Source organism: Micropterus salmoides, unplaced genomic scaffold (genome assembly GCF_014851395.1).
Source record: "Micropterus salmoides isolate LMB-PRFRI ecotype aquatic unplaced genomic scaffold, ASM1485139v1 Ms_hic_scaffold_8, whole genome shotgun sequence".
Taxonomy (NCBI): Eukaryota; Metazoa; Chordata; class Actinopteri; order Centrarchiformes; family Centrarchidae; genus Micropterus; species Micropterus salmoides.
In genome coordinates, this window is record NW_024044570.1 from 587,892 (window position 1) to 603,724 (window position 15,833).

Below are 15,833 nucleotides of genomic sequence, written 5' to 3' on the forward strand. Positions count from 1 at the left end.
TTTCTACTTCTGCTCCACTACATCTCAAAAAGGGAAATATTCTACTTTTAACTTCCCGTAATTTTCAGCTTCAGTTACTTTACAAAGGAAGTGTTCTGCACACAAACACTTTAAAGCATATAAATTAAACTACACAACAGAGCAGCTAGTACATCAGCTGACTGACAGAAATTTAATTGGCAACTATTTTGATAACCGTTTAAGCAAAGTACAAAAATTTGAGCTTCACAGATTTTCTGCTTTTCCTTTTGATTATCTCAGTGTGATTTGAATCATTTTTAGATTTAAACAGACAAAACAGGGATTGAGAAGACATCACTTTGGGTTCGGCCAACTGTGACAATATTTCTCACTATTTTCAGAATTTTTACAATCGTACAAGAAAAAACAACAAAATAATCAGCAGATTAATCGTGAAATAATCATTAAAGTCTGATAAATAATATACAACAGTACAATCCGGCTTTTACATGAATGCATGAGTAAAATAATAATAATAATAATAATACTCGTGATATAATAGTACAACCTTTTTCTTTCTGCTTTGAGTAGTTTTAATACTTTAAGTTTCTGATTATACTTCCATACCTTCACTTAACATCTTTAATGCAGTTGTAACAGAGTTTGTTTTTGTACAGTGAAGTTTTATTACTAGTTTTATGAACTGAATTCTTCTTCCAGCAGCTGCACAGCTAGCTTAGCTTAGCTTAATGCTAACGCTTTCATTGTGGTTTAAAATGCAGACATCAACAATATCTGACCTAGCTTAGAACATTAGCATAACAACACCAACAGCCACCCGATGTCCGGGGCCTTTAAACCGCATGAATCAGCCACATTTAGCTCCCGGTAAATCCTCTAACTTACTCTAACTTTAATAAAGTAGCTGTTAATACGTTTCGGTACCAAACGGGGACGTTATGACAACAAATGTTCAGCAGCTAACAGCTAACGTTAGCTGTTAGCTCAGCTAGCTGTCAAATCTTTCAGCTACGAATCTTTCATCTTAAATATTCCGCCCCTGACAGATTAACTCATACAAGACCCGCAATTAACCATTATTTCCCCCGGAATGACATTAAACGTGAATAAACACGTTTAACCAGCAACATCTTCGTGTGTTAGCATTTTAACGCTAAAACCCTGACATGCAGCTCCGGGTGGTTGTTGTTGTTGTTGTTGTTGTTGTTTCTAACCTCCATGACTCACCTTTTGCAAACACACCTCCAACTACTTTCCGCTCGGATGTTTTATCTTCTTAATGAATCTGAGACATTGGCAGTCTGACCCACTGAGCAGGGAACGACCCCGGAAGTAGAGCTGAGGGACGCGGCGGGGCGCGCGCACCGGTTATTCTCAGGGCTGCGGCCGAATTCCTAAACACCTTTGACACCTGGACTCCTTTCACTTCAAGGAAAGGTGTGAAGAAGAATCCACTGGGACTGATCAGTCTTCACTACTTTACTGCATCTCAGAAAATTAGACTATCGCAGATAAAGTTAATTTCTCCCTGCAATTTAAAACTGTTATATTTTAATATATAAAAGTGAAATATTTCAGGCCTCTTTTGTTTGTTTTAATCTACATGATCATGGAAATCAAAAATCCATGTGTCACACAATATTAGAATATCTCTAATTCATCCTCAGCACTGCTCCACTGTTTATTTACCATTGTTATAACTTTCAGATGTATAATGTCTGCTGCCTAGCAGAATAATAATAATGCATTTTATTTGTAATTCACTTTATATTTAAACAAATCCCAGAGGGCTGCAGGATAAAAAATAAAAACACATGGAGAGCACGGGAGGGAGTTTCAAACTCAATCTCACTCTATAACCTGTGGCTTCTCCTCGGTCAATGAGTGTCTTCTGGACAACTGTCAAGTCAGAAGTCTTCTCTATCGCTGTGTTTACTGAACGATTTTCTCAGGTTGACATTTCTGTATTATTCATTCTTTATTTTTATTATTATAAATGACAGTGTTTGCATGTTCTCCCCGTGGCTGCGTGGTCCAACACATGCGGCCTAGGTTAGTTTGTGACTCTAAATTGTCTTTAGGTGTGAGCGTGACTGGTTGTTCGTCTCTGTGTGGCCCTGCGATGGACTGGCGGCCTGTCCAGGGTGGACCCCGCCTTTCGCCCGATGTCAGCTGGGATTGGCTCCAGCCCCCCCGTGACCCTGTACACAGGATAGGCGGTTGACGATGGATGGATGGATGATCGTGCTTTAAGGCTAGCCAGTAATGGTGTTAGATTAGACCTGCTGTTATTGACTATTGTGTGTCCTGCTCAAAGGCCCAGGAACCCAGAATGTGACCGCGGTGTCTTTGGAATATTGGAAATGATTTGTTAGGCCAAATGTTTCAGTGGAAATTGAAATGTTGTAGCTCATTTTAAAGCCAACGCTCAGGAAATATCAGCCTCACATGTTACTCTGCAAAATGACGATAAATGATTCTGTCTCTCTGACTTTAACTGTCTAATAAAAGTTAATGGGGAAAATATATCTTGATCTTGAAAAGAAAAATCTTTCCAACAACTGAAGAAAGTTGTTTGTGGTCTTTTTGTTGGACAGACCTACAATGAACATCGATTTCTAACTAGACGGTGAATCTAAAATCAAATCAAATATTAAACTCTAGTTTAGACTTTACTCCGGTATGAAACTGCAGTGATGTCATGATTTATCATTAGCTGATATCCAAAATGAGAGCAGACTTCTGTGAAAGCTGCTCTCATGTATCCTCGCTCACGGCTCCTCCGAGATCACTCCTCAATCCTCAGAGCAGAAATCAGAGCTTTGGAACCGCCTGCAAGATGGCAGACCTCAACGACTTCCGGTTCAAGTGAGGAGCCAGGAAATGTCAAATAAGATCCTTGGGATGTACCCACAGAAGCACCTTTCCTTAGCAATCAGAAGATTCAACAGGCTCTCATTACGGCTGCAAGTTAGATTCTTCCAAGTCATTTCACTGAAAACCCAAACTGCCTGATACTGGACCCCAACATGAGTTTAAATGTTTCCTCCTGGTGAGTGCAATGCACTCAGAATTAGTTCTCTACATTGAACCCTTCCTAACAGGGAGCAGAGGGCAGCCATTGTGCAGCGGGGAGCAGTTAGAGGTTTGGCCTTGCTCAGTGGCACCTTGGTGCTGGAATCTCTCTGATGATAACGGGACCAACTCCATCTGCTGAGGAACGTGTGATACGATCAAAATAGACCTTGTGGTAAAATCGTTTCCTCGACCGAGCAATAAAGATCTGGGCACTGATTTCCCCAACTCTCCGAAAGAGTAATTTTTAAATCTGGACAGTCTGTGAAAATGTGTTTTTCCAAACTGTGCAGCAGCAACACAGCTTTGAGCTTCTGAGTGTAAAGTGGGTTTTTGAAAATCCAGTACAATCTGTGGCTGAGGTTTTAAAACAGGGAGACAAAATGTGTGTGTGTGTGTGTGTGTGTGCGCGTGTGTGTGTGTGTTAGATCTGCTGCACCATGATTAAAATAAAAATAAGCTGTCACAGAAATGTGGTCTGATTAAACTTCAACACTGCCAACGTGTTTAACGTTACTTAAACTTCTTCAGTGAAAAAAAACACCACTGACAAAAATATAAATTAGTCTCAACGGTTTATTATCGGTTATTTGGGCGTGAATTAAATAAGGCACATTCACATCATCGTTAAACATCCAAACCTGAAAATAACAACAGTGGTACAAAATAATAGGACTTGACTTCTGACTGCGTTTGACATCCTTTCAGATTCATTTTGACACTGAAACACAAAGACTCAGTCAGTCCTGTCACATCGGAGGAGAGTGGAAACAAACGCCGACCAACACTCAAAGAACAGAGGCCCAAAGAGGTCGAGGTCAGTTTGAACCGAAGCTTCATCCTCACCGAAACGGTCTGCAATCAAACACACTACGTGAAGTGGACACGCGACGTTAGTGTGAACAGTAACACTGATGGGGACACTTATACAGTACTGCAGCTCGTATATCCTAACGTAGCCGTTTTAAATAAGATGAAACATCTTCTGACGTTAAAGGACCAAACTGGAGGTTTTGCATGTTTTATTTTGCTGATTAACTTCTGTATGTTTTACATAATCAGCTCGATCTACCTGCCGGCTGCCGATGCGTTCAGTTCATTTCAGAAAAAACAACTTGAAACCATCAATAATGAATTATATAATCAATACTCCATCTTAAAAGTGAATGTGAGATCATCATATTGACCAACTTAATGCATTTTACTGTTCTGCATTATATCTGACCAGCTGCTTCATGTAAAACTAAGTTCATCTAATTTTTTTGTTTTTAACTAAAAATCAAATACTAAATATCAATTCTTCTGCCAATTATTTTCTCTTTTAATCAATTAATTGTTTATTAAATGGCAGAAAATAGTAAAAATGTCCATCACAATTTCCCAGATCCCAAAATAAAAACTTTATGTTCAACAGTCTGAAACGTACAGATATTCATTTTAAATTTTTATAAAACAGAGAAAAGCAGCCGCTTCTTTTCCGGTGGTCGACTAAATGATTGATCAGCTAATAATTTTAATCTCTATTGTTAACTACAATTTGCTGGGAACCTTTTTTATTTTGGACAATAATTTTTCTTTAAAAACTAAATCGCTAATACAAATTATCCTCCAGTCTTTTCTTGTCACTTGTCAAAATCTTTACAGCGGCTGTTTTTAAGACTTTCCCTTCGTGGTGCGTTCAAGGATGCTTGGACCGAGCAGACTGCAGAAAAGTAACACGTGTGAAATGCGATGAAACAAACACGTTCATTTCGTTCACGTTCATCATTTTTCATATTACGTTAGTCATTTTTTGTTGTCAGTGTCCTTGAATGCATCATAAAGGGTTGGTATTGTTTACGGCTATTTAATTTCTTTTAATTATTGTGACCTTTTAGTATTCTTTTGATTTTTTATCAGGTATTTTTTAACCGATTTGTTCCATGTGCAGCTTTCTTGGTCAGGACACTCCTGTGTTAAATATACTCTTGCAGTGATAATGTAACTCTGGCTGTGAGGGCTCATCTACCTGCAGCAGGTTTTAAGTCTCCGCAAGCTGATTCTCTCAGAAATAAACTAAAATCAATGGTTGACAGGAGGGAAATGATTTTGAAAATAGCAGGGTGGTAAAATATATGATTTGCTATTAACGGCTATAAAAACCAGCTCTGCGATCCTTTAACTTGCTCTATGTGGAGAAAAAACACATTCTAACGTTCAGGAGAAGCCGAACCTCTCTGAACACACGACCATCAACTAAGGTCATAAATAACATAAAACTATCCCAATAAAAATATAAGTGGAGTAATACGGTGCTGAAGGAAGAGCCAACAAACATCTAGTATTCAAGTAAAAGAAAAACAAAAAATGAAGTCTGCTGCTCCACAGCTACAGTCGAGAGACCCGAAACAAAACTAAAGCAACAACCAAAATAACGTCCATTTGCATCCCTTTTTCTTTCTTTTGAAGGCTTGAAGAAGAAAAAAGTGCTTTAAACTCAGGCGAGAGGAGGAGGAGCCACTGAGGCCGCAGACCTCTTCAGACTGCAGGAAGTCCGTTCAGGTTACCGTCACAACATCCGCTCACCGCTCACAGTGAAATGCTGCTGTTTTAAGGACGCAGAGCTGAGACATAATGCAGGAAATGATCAATCAAAAGGTTCTTCCCCAATATCTGATCTGAAATGTACAAAAGCTTTTTCATCTGTTTTTAGTAGTTTGGGGAATTTGGGTGCAATAAAGCGTCTTCTAAAGCATCGATGCTCTTTTCCCTTTAAACTAACAAATACAAGAGTAAATCACTATGAAGGAAAGGTAGCTGGATTTGAACTGATCCACATTTAGTTTAACAAAATAAAACTGAAATGGATTCTGCTGTTTTCTGTCACCTGAGTCAATTTACTGACACAGAAAAATCTGCTGGATGCTGTCGGCTGTGTTCAAACATCAGCTGTGACCAGGAGGGAATTTAGACATTTGTGGTTGCTATTAGGTGACATAAGACGACACAGAAAACTGCATTTAAACAAGTGTGACTTTAAAGGGACAGTACGCCCAAATTAAGATCACATCTTCTCACTTTCCTGCTGTGCAGATAGTGTTGGGTTTATTTGTCTTCAGACTGATGAAGGTCTTTGCTTTTTTCCCCTTGTGCCTCCACACCAACACAACGGAGGTGAATGGGCATTTTGTTTGTGGACGTTGCCGTTTAATCATTTAAATGTCACGTTAAACGCTGTGAGAAACACAGTCATTTTGGATTTTTCACTTCAACTACTTCCTACCAAAGAAACAGTCCGTATGAAAATGGCTGTGTGTTCTGTGGACGGTCCAGAGTAACGGGGGACACGGTTTGATCCTGAAACCAAACTTATCTGCAGCAGGGATGAGTGAGAAAATATATTGTCTTGTAAGTTGGGTGAACCGACTCTTTAACCGTGTTCGATTTTGCACGTCTGCTTTGTTTCTGCAGGATTAAAAGCGTTGAAAGAAATGTTTTCAGGTGCAGCTGGAGCCGCTGTCACATCTGATCTCCAGCTGTGTGCTTTCGTTTTACCTTTTGGCAGACTTTCAGTTTTTGTGCGACTCCTCCATCATCACAAATCCTCACAGCGCCTCCATTTCAGTCGCCGCCTCCGTGATTCGACTCGTCTCTGGTGTTTGGGTGGCGTCTCTCTGATCGCCTCCGTCAGTCTGGATTGTGGGGTGGAGGTCAGCGGGGCAGGTGGGACTGGAGTCTCCGTCTTCGCCTTCTGACTGCAAAGCCTCCTTATCGGTATGAGTCCGGTCGCCGGACGACTCCAGCTCTCCATTTAGAGGGCAGGGACTCTGACGGCTGGTCTCGGACGGCTCGGTGGGGTCACGTGACTCACGGTCATTGGTTGAGGTGTGTGTAGGAGGCACATTGTACGGCGAGGGTGGGGAAGCCTCGCCGCCGCCGCTGCAGTTAGAGTCGTCAGCGGAGTGCGTATCGTCGGTGTCAGGCTGTGCACCGACCCCGGGCGTCGGAGTTGTTTGGGGAGTTTGCGTCGGCTCCGGCTGCTCCGGCTGCTCCGGTGTTTGTTCTCCTGAGTCCAGGGTGTGACAGCGACCCAGGGGCCGCTCTCTCAGCCGGGGCCCGGCCTCCAGGCTTGCTGAGGGGCTGCTGACTTCCACCGTCTCCCCTCGCCTCAACCTCCTCTTGTCTGGATTCCCCTGGGAAGAAAAATCAAGATCAGACCAGAAGACCGGGGCCGAGTTCAGGTCGTAAAGGAACAATATTTAAAAACAGGAGCGTCTACAATACTTTTCTACCGAGGGCGGCACCAGAGGAAGGTCTTAGTTTCACAACTTTATTGAAATAAGCAGATGTTGTTGCCTAACGGGTTTATCCTCTGTACGGTGGCCATGTTGGGACGTCTCAGCACTACAGAGTCCAACATGGTTCTACTTTCATCAGTCTCAGCGGTACTTTGAGTTTAAAGCTAATAAGACAGCAACATGTTAGCTTTAAATGTTCGTGTGTTCTAGGATTTCTGTCAAAAAATCGGTATTGATGAGATATAAAAATCCAGAGCCACGATGGCTGAAAACAGACAGGGATCCTAAGTGTACCTGGTTCAGGGCTGAACTCCTGTGTGGAGGACCAGAGGAACCTTTCTTCATCTGCTGAATCCTGAATCAAAGCACATTCAAACACAGTTAAGTACTCGTTTTATTTTGCTTATCTGAGAGCTGAAGCTTGTTGAGAGGCCACCTGCTGACCTGGTCTGGGACAACTTCTGCCTCCTGCCGTTTGCGTGATCCTGCAGCCTCAAGCGCTGGACGAACGAATGAGCTGCAGCGGCCACAAGGGGAAGAAAATCCTCAATGAGTGATTTGAGATATAATCTGAAAAGTTTTGCTAAAAATCTGATCTGATAATAACACATGCCGTCTGTCAGAAAACTCAGCTTGGATTCATCGTTTTGTTCCAAAGCTGGAAATAAATTACACCTTCTCTTGGAGGCAGAGTGGACAGCATTAATGCAGTAATCTGATATTCGTTACCCAGAGCTCCTTTGGGCACAGAGAGGAGTTTGATTGGTTCAGCATCGGGAGAAAGTCCAGACGCTTTCTGCAGAGCTCTCAGGATCTCCGTGTTCTGCAGAAGAAAAGTGTTACTGCTCATTCTGACCTTCAGCAATGCTTTGTTTTATATTGCACCGCAGCGCAGATATTACAGCTTAGATTAGGTGATGGTTCACTGTCAGGTGCAACAGAAGACCTTCATAAAGACCCTGAGGAAGCTGTCGACAAAAAACCCACAACTACTGAAATGTAAAAAAAGTTCACCAGTTTACCAGTATGGTGAACAGAATATTCATTTTCCATTAAGTTTGTCTTAGTTATATTTTATTTTAGTTCATCACATCATATTTACACTTCAAATTGATTTAGATTAAGGCAGAATGATTTCATGTCCAATCTGTACATGACAGTTCCTCTTAAATCACTTGTACGTGCTGTTTCAGAAAGAATCTGTGTGTACTGGTTGTTGTGAGTCTCCGTGTTCTGCTCCTCCACCCCGACACACTAAACATACGGTTTATTAAATTGTGCCTCAGTGTTGCTGTAGTGTTGCTGCTGCACCACCTTGCCGCCCAGTTCGTAGGCGCAGTCCAGCGGCGTCCTCTGCCTCTTGTTCCTGATGCCGGCCGAGGCTCCGCCCCTCAGCAGCAGCTCCACCAGCGCCTGGTGTCCGCCGCGCGCCGCCTCGTGGAGGGCCGTGTTCCCCTGAAGGTTCACCACATTCACCAGCGCATTACTCTGCACAGACAGAGATCATCCGGTCATCAAACAGAACTCAGTGTCTTCCAGAAGCTGCGACTTCTGAAGTGACGGCTTCTTGTCACTCAGACGTCTTTGACATTAATGTTCCTTACAGCTTTATCCAGAGCAGACGGACATTTACAGCAAGCGCCACGATGCTCGCACAGCATCATGCCGTTGGCATCGTGGGGGAATATAAGTAGACACATTTAGTCGAGCACTGTCCTAAAGATTCAAACTAACACATGTTTCTCCTCAGGTCTGCTAGCTGTCCGATCGGTGTACGCACTCAAAACAATCCAGTGTTTGTACAAACTGAAGATACCTGAACTTCTCGTGCTGCTTCTACTCCAATAAACTCTTGAACGCCCCTTCGGATCAGCTGTAAAATGCATCATCAGAAAACTGAACACAGGCTGTTTGTCTGACTTTTTAGAGATACGTGCTTCTTACAGGACCACAAAGCTACAAACATATGATGATCTTATAGACCATGATGCATTGCTGTAGATTAAACTACCCGACAGGATTGAAAGGAGATAAAAGGAGCTCAACCGTAAACTTCAGTAAAATACAACATCCACATTAATGCAGCAGGAATATTAATCTGATATAACAAAGAAACACTGACAGGAACATTTTACTTTAAGTAAATGTAAATACTTATGATACTGACACACTTTTACTTTGTTTAACCAGGTTTTCATTGACACTAAAATCTCAAATGCAGGACCTTTACTTGTAGTGGAGTACTTTAGTGTGGTATTAATACTTTTACTTAAGTAAAGGAACTGAAAACTTCTTCTTCACTGTCGACAATGGACGACAACTGAAAAGACACAAAAGCAGAAGAAGACATCTCTCTTCACGTGTTACCATGTGCGGCTCTGGTCTTTAATGTGACAGCATTTAACTTGATTCATCAGACACGAGACCGACGGGTTACCAGGAAGGGGTGCAGAGTGAGTACCTGTAACAGGATGGTGACCGTCTCCAGGTTTCTACAGAGACAGGCTTGTATTAGAGGTGTGTTGCCATAGTGATCCTTCTTGTTCAGCTTGGCGTTACACTCAAGCAGCAACCTCACCACCTAAACACACGCACGCACACACACACGAACACAGAATATCCACAGATTCATCTTCCTTTCTGTACTGCTGTATTTCTGCCACAAGGTGGTGCCAGGCAACCTGTCCTAAAGCATGAAAGAGACATTTTCTAGGTGAGAGATGTCAGGATGACCTCCTTCAACAGAACACATCCGTATCAGTAACACGGCTCAACGCAGTGTAACACAGCACCAGCAAACCTCTGCCTTAGAAAGCCCCGAGGATGATTCTGCATCCATTCCAGGTTTCAGTAAGATTTCATATTAAAACCTTATTAGTTGAGTAATGATAATCCCATTATAATGTACAGAAAGTAACAAGTAATTGACCCTGGGATCTACTGGATACACTCCAAAGTGACACAACATGATGATAAATACTGTGAGACTGCTGAACGCTGAGGTAGCCTTCTCTTTATTATCTGTGGCTGTATAACATCACTGTGTGCACTTTTTTCTTCATGACAATATTTTCTCATTATATTACTTTTGCATCAATTAGAAAACGTACGTCACAATACATCTTAATATTGCAATAGAACATTTCTCCATATCCTCTCCAACAACAGCCTGTCAATCAAAATCAACAGACGGCTGAATAACGTTGTGACAAAAGTAACCGTTTCCACAATTACTCCTATGTTCTACTTTACCTTCCTGCATTTCTATGTGAGAGTGTCTGAATTAAAGCTGTTAAGCTTATGAAGGGCCCTCAAATGGAACAATCAGTGTGCCTGCAGCATGTACACTAGCCACAAACTGAATGTTTCACCTTTACCAGGTAAATTAAAGTTATGTCGCACCGCACCTGTCCCCCAGAATCTCAATGTGCTGCTCATTACAGAGAAAGCTGCTCTCTGTTTATTGTGAGTCAGAGAGGACAGATGCGTTACCACAAACTGAAATTAGACCTACATTTAAAAGAGTGTTGCTCTGTATGAGTCGGCCTCGGCTCGGTGACAGACCTGGTTAAGTAAAAAATGATTATTATTAACTGACAAAGCGCCCCGCTCTCAGGAAGAGTATTTGTAGCTTCCCTCCTACCTGGATGTGGCTGTTCTGGCTGGCCAGGTGAAGCGGAGTGGCGCTCATGTTGGTGCGGGCGTTGACGTTGGCTCCGTGGCGGATGAGCAGGGCGGCCAGCGCGGAGTGGCCGTGCAGGGCGGCGACGTGGAGCGGCGTGAAACCCTCAGCGTTACAGCTGTTAACGCCGAGCGCTCCGGCCTGCAGGACAGACAGCTGCGAGGCACGCAGGAGACACAGCATCAGATTAACGGCATGCGTGTCGTTTCACCGTCAACGCGTCAACTCAGATGTAGTTTCTGTCAGACCTTCTGAGTGGGAGCGCAGTTCGGACACTGACACAGCGGGTGGCAGAGCTGAGCCTCGGACCGAAGCTCTCCTTCATCCTCCTCTTCGTCTTCTATCCACTCCAACAGGTAACGCACCTGAACACACACACACAGATGAAAACAGCACTTCTACAGAACAGACGGAGAAAATGTGACGCGCACTGCTTCTGCTCTCACCATCTCCACGTCCCCGTCTGCCACGGCACGCAGCAGCTTCTCCACCTGTCGATCACACACGGCGCCAGTCAAACACACGGAGGGGGCCTCTCGTGGAGGTCGGTACTACGGTTTATACTCCAACTGCTACTACACTTCATTTATTACGACTATTCTTACTTCCCCCAGAATTGATGCATTTCCGTATTGATTTGGAAGCGTTCGCTGTAGTGTCAGGTTACCTCTCTGTGTCGGACCCGTTCTTCCTCTGGTTTGGCCTCGGAGCCCAGAGAGGAGGTGCTGGAGACGGAGGAGCGACGGCTGCTGCAGTCTGAGGCCTGAGGGGATCGGCTGGGAGACTGAGAGGAGGAGGAGGACGCAGAGATACAGTATCGGTACAGGTTTGTCACTGAGGCTTTAAACTTCAAACCTTCAGACTCAACAGGTGTAAAAATCTATTTCCATTTGAAAACAGTAAGATCTGCAAAAACGACTGTGGATCAGAGATCTGAATCTACCCTAAAGTCTGTTTTCATGGGGAGAAATGCTCAGAAACTAAACATTTGTAGTTTTTTTTCTGTTCACATGTTGTTCTGCTGCATCTGATGCTGGATTTCTGCTGGATCCTTTAACAACGCTCAGGTATTACAACCAGATCCTTTACTTTTTTAAAGAGCTATATATCTAATCATTGAAAACACTCCTGTGGCTGAAGCAGAAGTTGTAGCAGTAAAAAACTGGAATTTCTGCTCTTGTTCCACACTGAATGAACTGAGAATGAACTCTCTCTCTGTGGCTTATCAGGTCTGGAGACTGTGACCTCTGACCCTTCAGTTCGCCGGTGAGAGGAAAATCAGACTCACATCGACTCCGCTGCGCTGCCGGCCGCTCTGAGTCGACTGCAACACCATGAGGATCTACAAGAAGATCAAACACACAAGTTATTTTCAGGCAGGCGGCTGCTGTAGGAAAATGTTTCAGAATCTGGTTATTTCAGCTGATCTGAGATCAGGTTCTCTGCAGGATGAATCCTGCCTAAGAGGATCAGTCAGCTCTGTTCCCACGACCCGGCCGCTCAGCAGCTGATCAGATTAGTTAAACTACAGAGCTCTGAAACATGAAAACAATGTCAGCTTGGATAATGTTTGGTGAGCAGCAGCTTGTATTACGTCTCTCTGTCGGTCGGTTCCCACATTTAACAAACAGCTTCAAAGTCTGACCGCAGCACCGCTGTGTGTCGTTGGTGTTAAAGCCTCCGATTCCTCTGCAACGTTGAATATTCATGACTATTAGCAGGGTTGGAAGAAGTATTTACATCTTTTACTCAAGTAAAAGTACTAAGTGAAGTGTGAAAATACTCTTACAGGTCATAGTCCTGCATTTACAAGTAAAAGTACTCAAAATGCAGAACTGCCCATTCAGAGTAACTTATTTTACTTGATTGTCATTATTTATACATACATTTGCTGTAAATAAGCCTGTTTAGATTCTTAATTATACCACGGCCTTAATGAAGACGTGTCTGTAAATCTGGGCGGCACAAGCATTTCAGATCAATTCCTAACCAACCTACATAAGTACAGCGACACGCTCAACAAATGTTCAAAGCTTTAGGAACAGAAACTCTGGCTTCATATTTTTCACTCCATAATAAGCAGCCAGGGTAACAGAGGCTTTACTTCAAATTATGCTTTCTTTTGTTTGTTAAAATCTGCTAATAATGCACAATCAGTGAGGAATTACGACTTATTTCAGATTAATAAAAACAGTATTTTGGGAAGCAGAAGAAAGAAGGGAAGCTGTCCCAGGTGACAGGCGACTCAGCCTGGTCTCTTCTGTGTTAACGGGGTAATAAATGTTTTAATCAGCTGTTCACAGAGACTGCTGGACTCCAAAGGTCGTCATGTTGAGTGTTTAAGCTGCAGAAAGCAGCTTCGGATGACGCTCGGGTTCCATTGACTTCAGCTGGTTTTGATTGACTCTGACCACCAAGTGCAGGTCCAGACACCAAAAAGGAAAGAAATCCAGACAGCGTATGAAAATGGATACGACTGGCTTGCCCTAAAATGCTGACGAGCTGAGCCTCAACACAGAGATCCAGAATAGCTGAAGTTACCTGTTGCTGAAAGTTCTCTAAAGTGAAGACCTGTATCTGGCTTCCTTTTGAGGCTCACCACAGTTTGAAAATATATTCAGGGCCAAACATCTGAAAACTACAAAACATTTTGGTACAGTTCCAGTCTGTTCGTGTGCTGCCGACCTTGGAGTTGAGCGCACACTGCAGCGGCGAGTCTTTGCTCTTGTTGAAGATGTCCGTGCTCGCTCCGTTCTCCAGCAGCACCTGGATGATTCCCTCGTAGCCCCAGCGGGCCGCCATGTGCAGCGCCGTGTCGCCTTTATCGTTCTGCAGGTCTAGACGGCACATTTGGACGTCGTAGTACACCAACGCCTTCACACACTGACACACAACACAGCACGGCCGCCGTCAGAGCCCAGAAACATCGATTAACGGATCTATTACATTCTGCATCAATGGATCAACTAATTAACTGCTTAGTCTAAATAATTTAACATCATTTTACAAAAAGATTTCATAAAAAATGATTTATTAAAAGAAGGACCAATGGATTTTCTATTCGTTGACTAATTCAGTCGCATGTATACATGTTGCTTTGTATAAAGGTGGTTTTGATAAAGACAAAGTGAGTGTTTGACTTACGTCCTCGTGTCCGTACATGCAGGCGAGGTGCAGCGGTGTGTTTCCGTTGTTGTCCTGAGCGTCCGTGTTGGCCTTGTAGTGCAGCAGCAGCAGCTGGAGGACAGAAGATTTTTTTATTAGTAAAGTTTAAAGTATGTTAGTAGTATTATACAGCAGGTTTGCCATTGTTTTTTAAATTAATCTGAAAAAAGATCTTTACAGTTACACGATTAGACAACATGTGTTCTTATTGTTGCACTTTTTAATTGTGCATCTTAAGAGTCTTGGAATGTATTTTTGGTGTGTTTGGTGTTCATGTCTGTAACTCTACTCTGTCAACATGCTGCTAATATGGTCAGGTCTGTCTTGAAAACCAGGTATGAATCTCAATTAGATCATCGCGTTAAATCATAGTTAATAATAAATAATCCTCTGAGCCTGCAATGGCTGATTTCTTTTGGCCACCTGGGGGCAGCAGAAACAAGTTGTGAACACTAATATTTCATGACTTTATTTCACTTCATCTTTTAAGATGACATGTTGAACAGTTGCTTATTTCCACATCTAGCAGCTACAGAGCAACATGACTGTTCATTTGAAGTCGTGTTTGGGTCACTTGATTAAGTCCATATTTTCTCTCTTTTAACTCTGTGTTTGGTCTCCACCACCCCCTGAGGGACATATCTGGCTCTTCAGCTGCTAAATGCTCCACCATGTTCACCAGCTGCTCTCTAACTGTGGCTTTTTACAGCTTCTTCTCTGAAAACGATGCTCTGAGAGCTCTGACAGTGAGCCAGAACAGCTGGACACAAACTATGAGCTGAAACTCACAATAAAGCTGAGTAAAACTGAGTGAAGCTGCAGATTCAGCTGAAAATTGACTGTAGGTCCATCAGTTCCAGTGACACCTTTCACACGGTCTTCAAATTGTTATTTGATTAATTTGTATTCTAAAAATATCTATTATGCTGCTTTAAATAGTTTTACTGTAACTCAAGAGTGTGAGTGTGTTTTCACCGTGACTCCCTGGTATCCCCGCTGGCAGGCCAGATGCAGCGGTGTGAGGGCGTGGTAGTCTGTGGCGTTGACCGGCGCCCCTTTACGCACCAGCAGATCGATCAGCTGAGACTTACCTACAACACACACATTTAACATGTCGATTGGAAATCCCATCGTTAAAGTATGCCATGTTTTACCCGTGTGTGTTATGAGCTGCTCACCACAGATCGCGGCGACGTGCAGCGGCGTGTAACCTCGGTCATCTCTGGAGAAAGGTGTGACGATGGACGGGTCGTTCAACCGCCTGCAACAAGAAGCCAACGACCAAAGTTACTTTACAGAGGTAGTATATGGCTGAGCAGGTTGATTAGAGAGCGTCACTCTTAACGAAACTCAAAAGGTGGAAATGTGATCTCAGTTACAGTGACGAGGGGGGAAATAACGAAAGGAAGAAAATATTTTCAATGATCTTTAATGAATAATCTGTCTCTGTAAAACTGTGTCAAAGGTTGTTCAAAGTTCATTAAATGCAGTAAAATCACACCCTGCTCACAGTTTTCTCAGGGTTATGTCAAGTATTTACATGCAAATTTAACTCATTTCCCAAATGACTACACTTGAAGAAAATGCCGTTTCAGCAATGTGAAATAATCTCGTTTAATTTGGCAAGATAGTCTTAAAACTTATAGGAAGGC

At 42.9% G+C, this 15,833-nt stretch overlaps 1 protein-coding gene across 2 annotated transcripts in view; it reads right to left on the minus strand.

The window, feature by feature from the left end:
• Positions 1–3,615: 3,615 nt before the first annotated feature.
• The window catches only part of ankrd27 (ankyrin repeat domain 27 (VPS9 domain)), a 31,755-nt gene continuing 19,537 nt past the window's right edge, over positions 3,616–15,833 (minus strand). The window contains exons 14-29 of one of the 2 annotated variants that reach the window (XR_005442773.1): positions 15,360–15,442; positions 15,157–15,272; positions 14,161–14,253; positions 13,702–13,899; positions 12,305–12,358; positions 11,684–11,800; positions 11,463–11,507; positions 11,265–11,381; positions 10,978–11,172; positions 9,796–9,915; positions 8,649–8,822; positions 8,064–8,157; positions 7,779–7,851; positions 7,629–7,689; positions 6,592–7,229; positions 3,616–5,660 (exon numbers count right to left, since the gene is read on the minus strand). Coding sequence is in view for 1 of the 2 variants with exons in the window: in XM_038705146.1 (XP_038561074.1) it covers positions 6,642–7,229; positions 7,629–7,689; positions 7,779–7,851; positions 8,064–8,157; positions 8,649–8,822; positions 9,796–9,915; positions 10,978–11,172; positions 11,265–11,381; positions 11,463–11,507; positions 11,684–11,800; positions 12,305–12,358; positions 13,702–13,899; positions 14,161–14,253; positions 15,157–15,272; positions 15,360–15,442 (2,128 nt within the window). In the remaining variant the exon portion in view is untranslated. Of the gene's footprint in view, positions 7,230–7,628; positions 7,690–7,778; positions 7,852–8,063; positions 8,158–8,648; positions 8,823–9,795; positions 9,916–10,977; positions 11,173–11,264; positions 11,382–11,462; positions 11,508–11,683; positions 11,801–12,304; positions 12,359–13,701; positions 13,900–14,160; positions 14,254–15,156; positions 15,273–15,359; positions 15,443–15,833 lie in introns of both variants that reach the window. The other variant, XM_038705146.1, reaches the window with a different exon arrangement.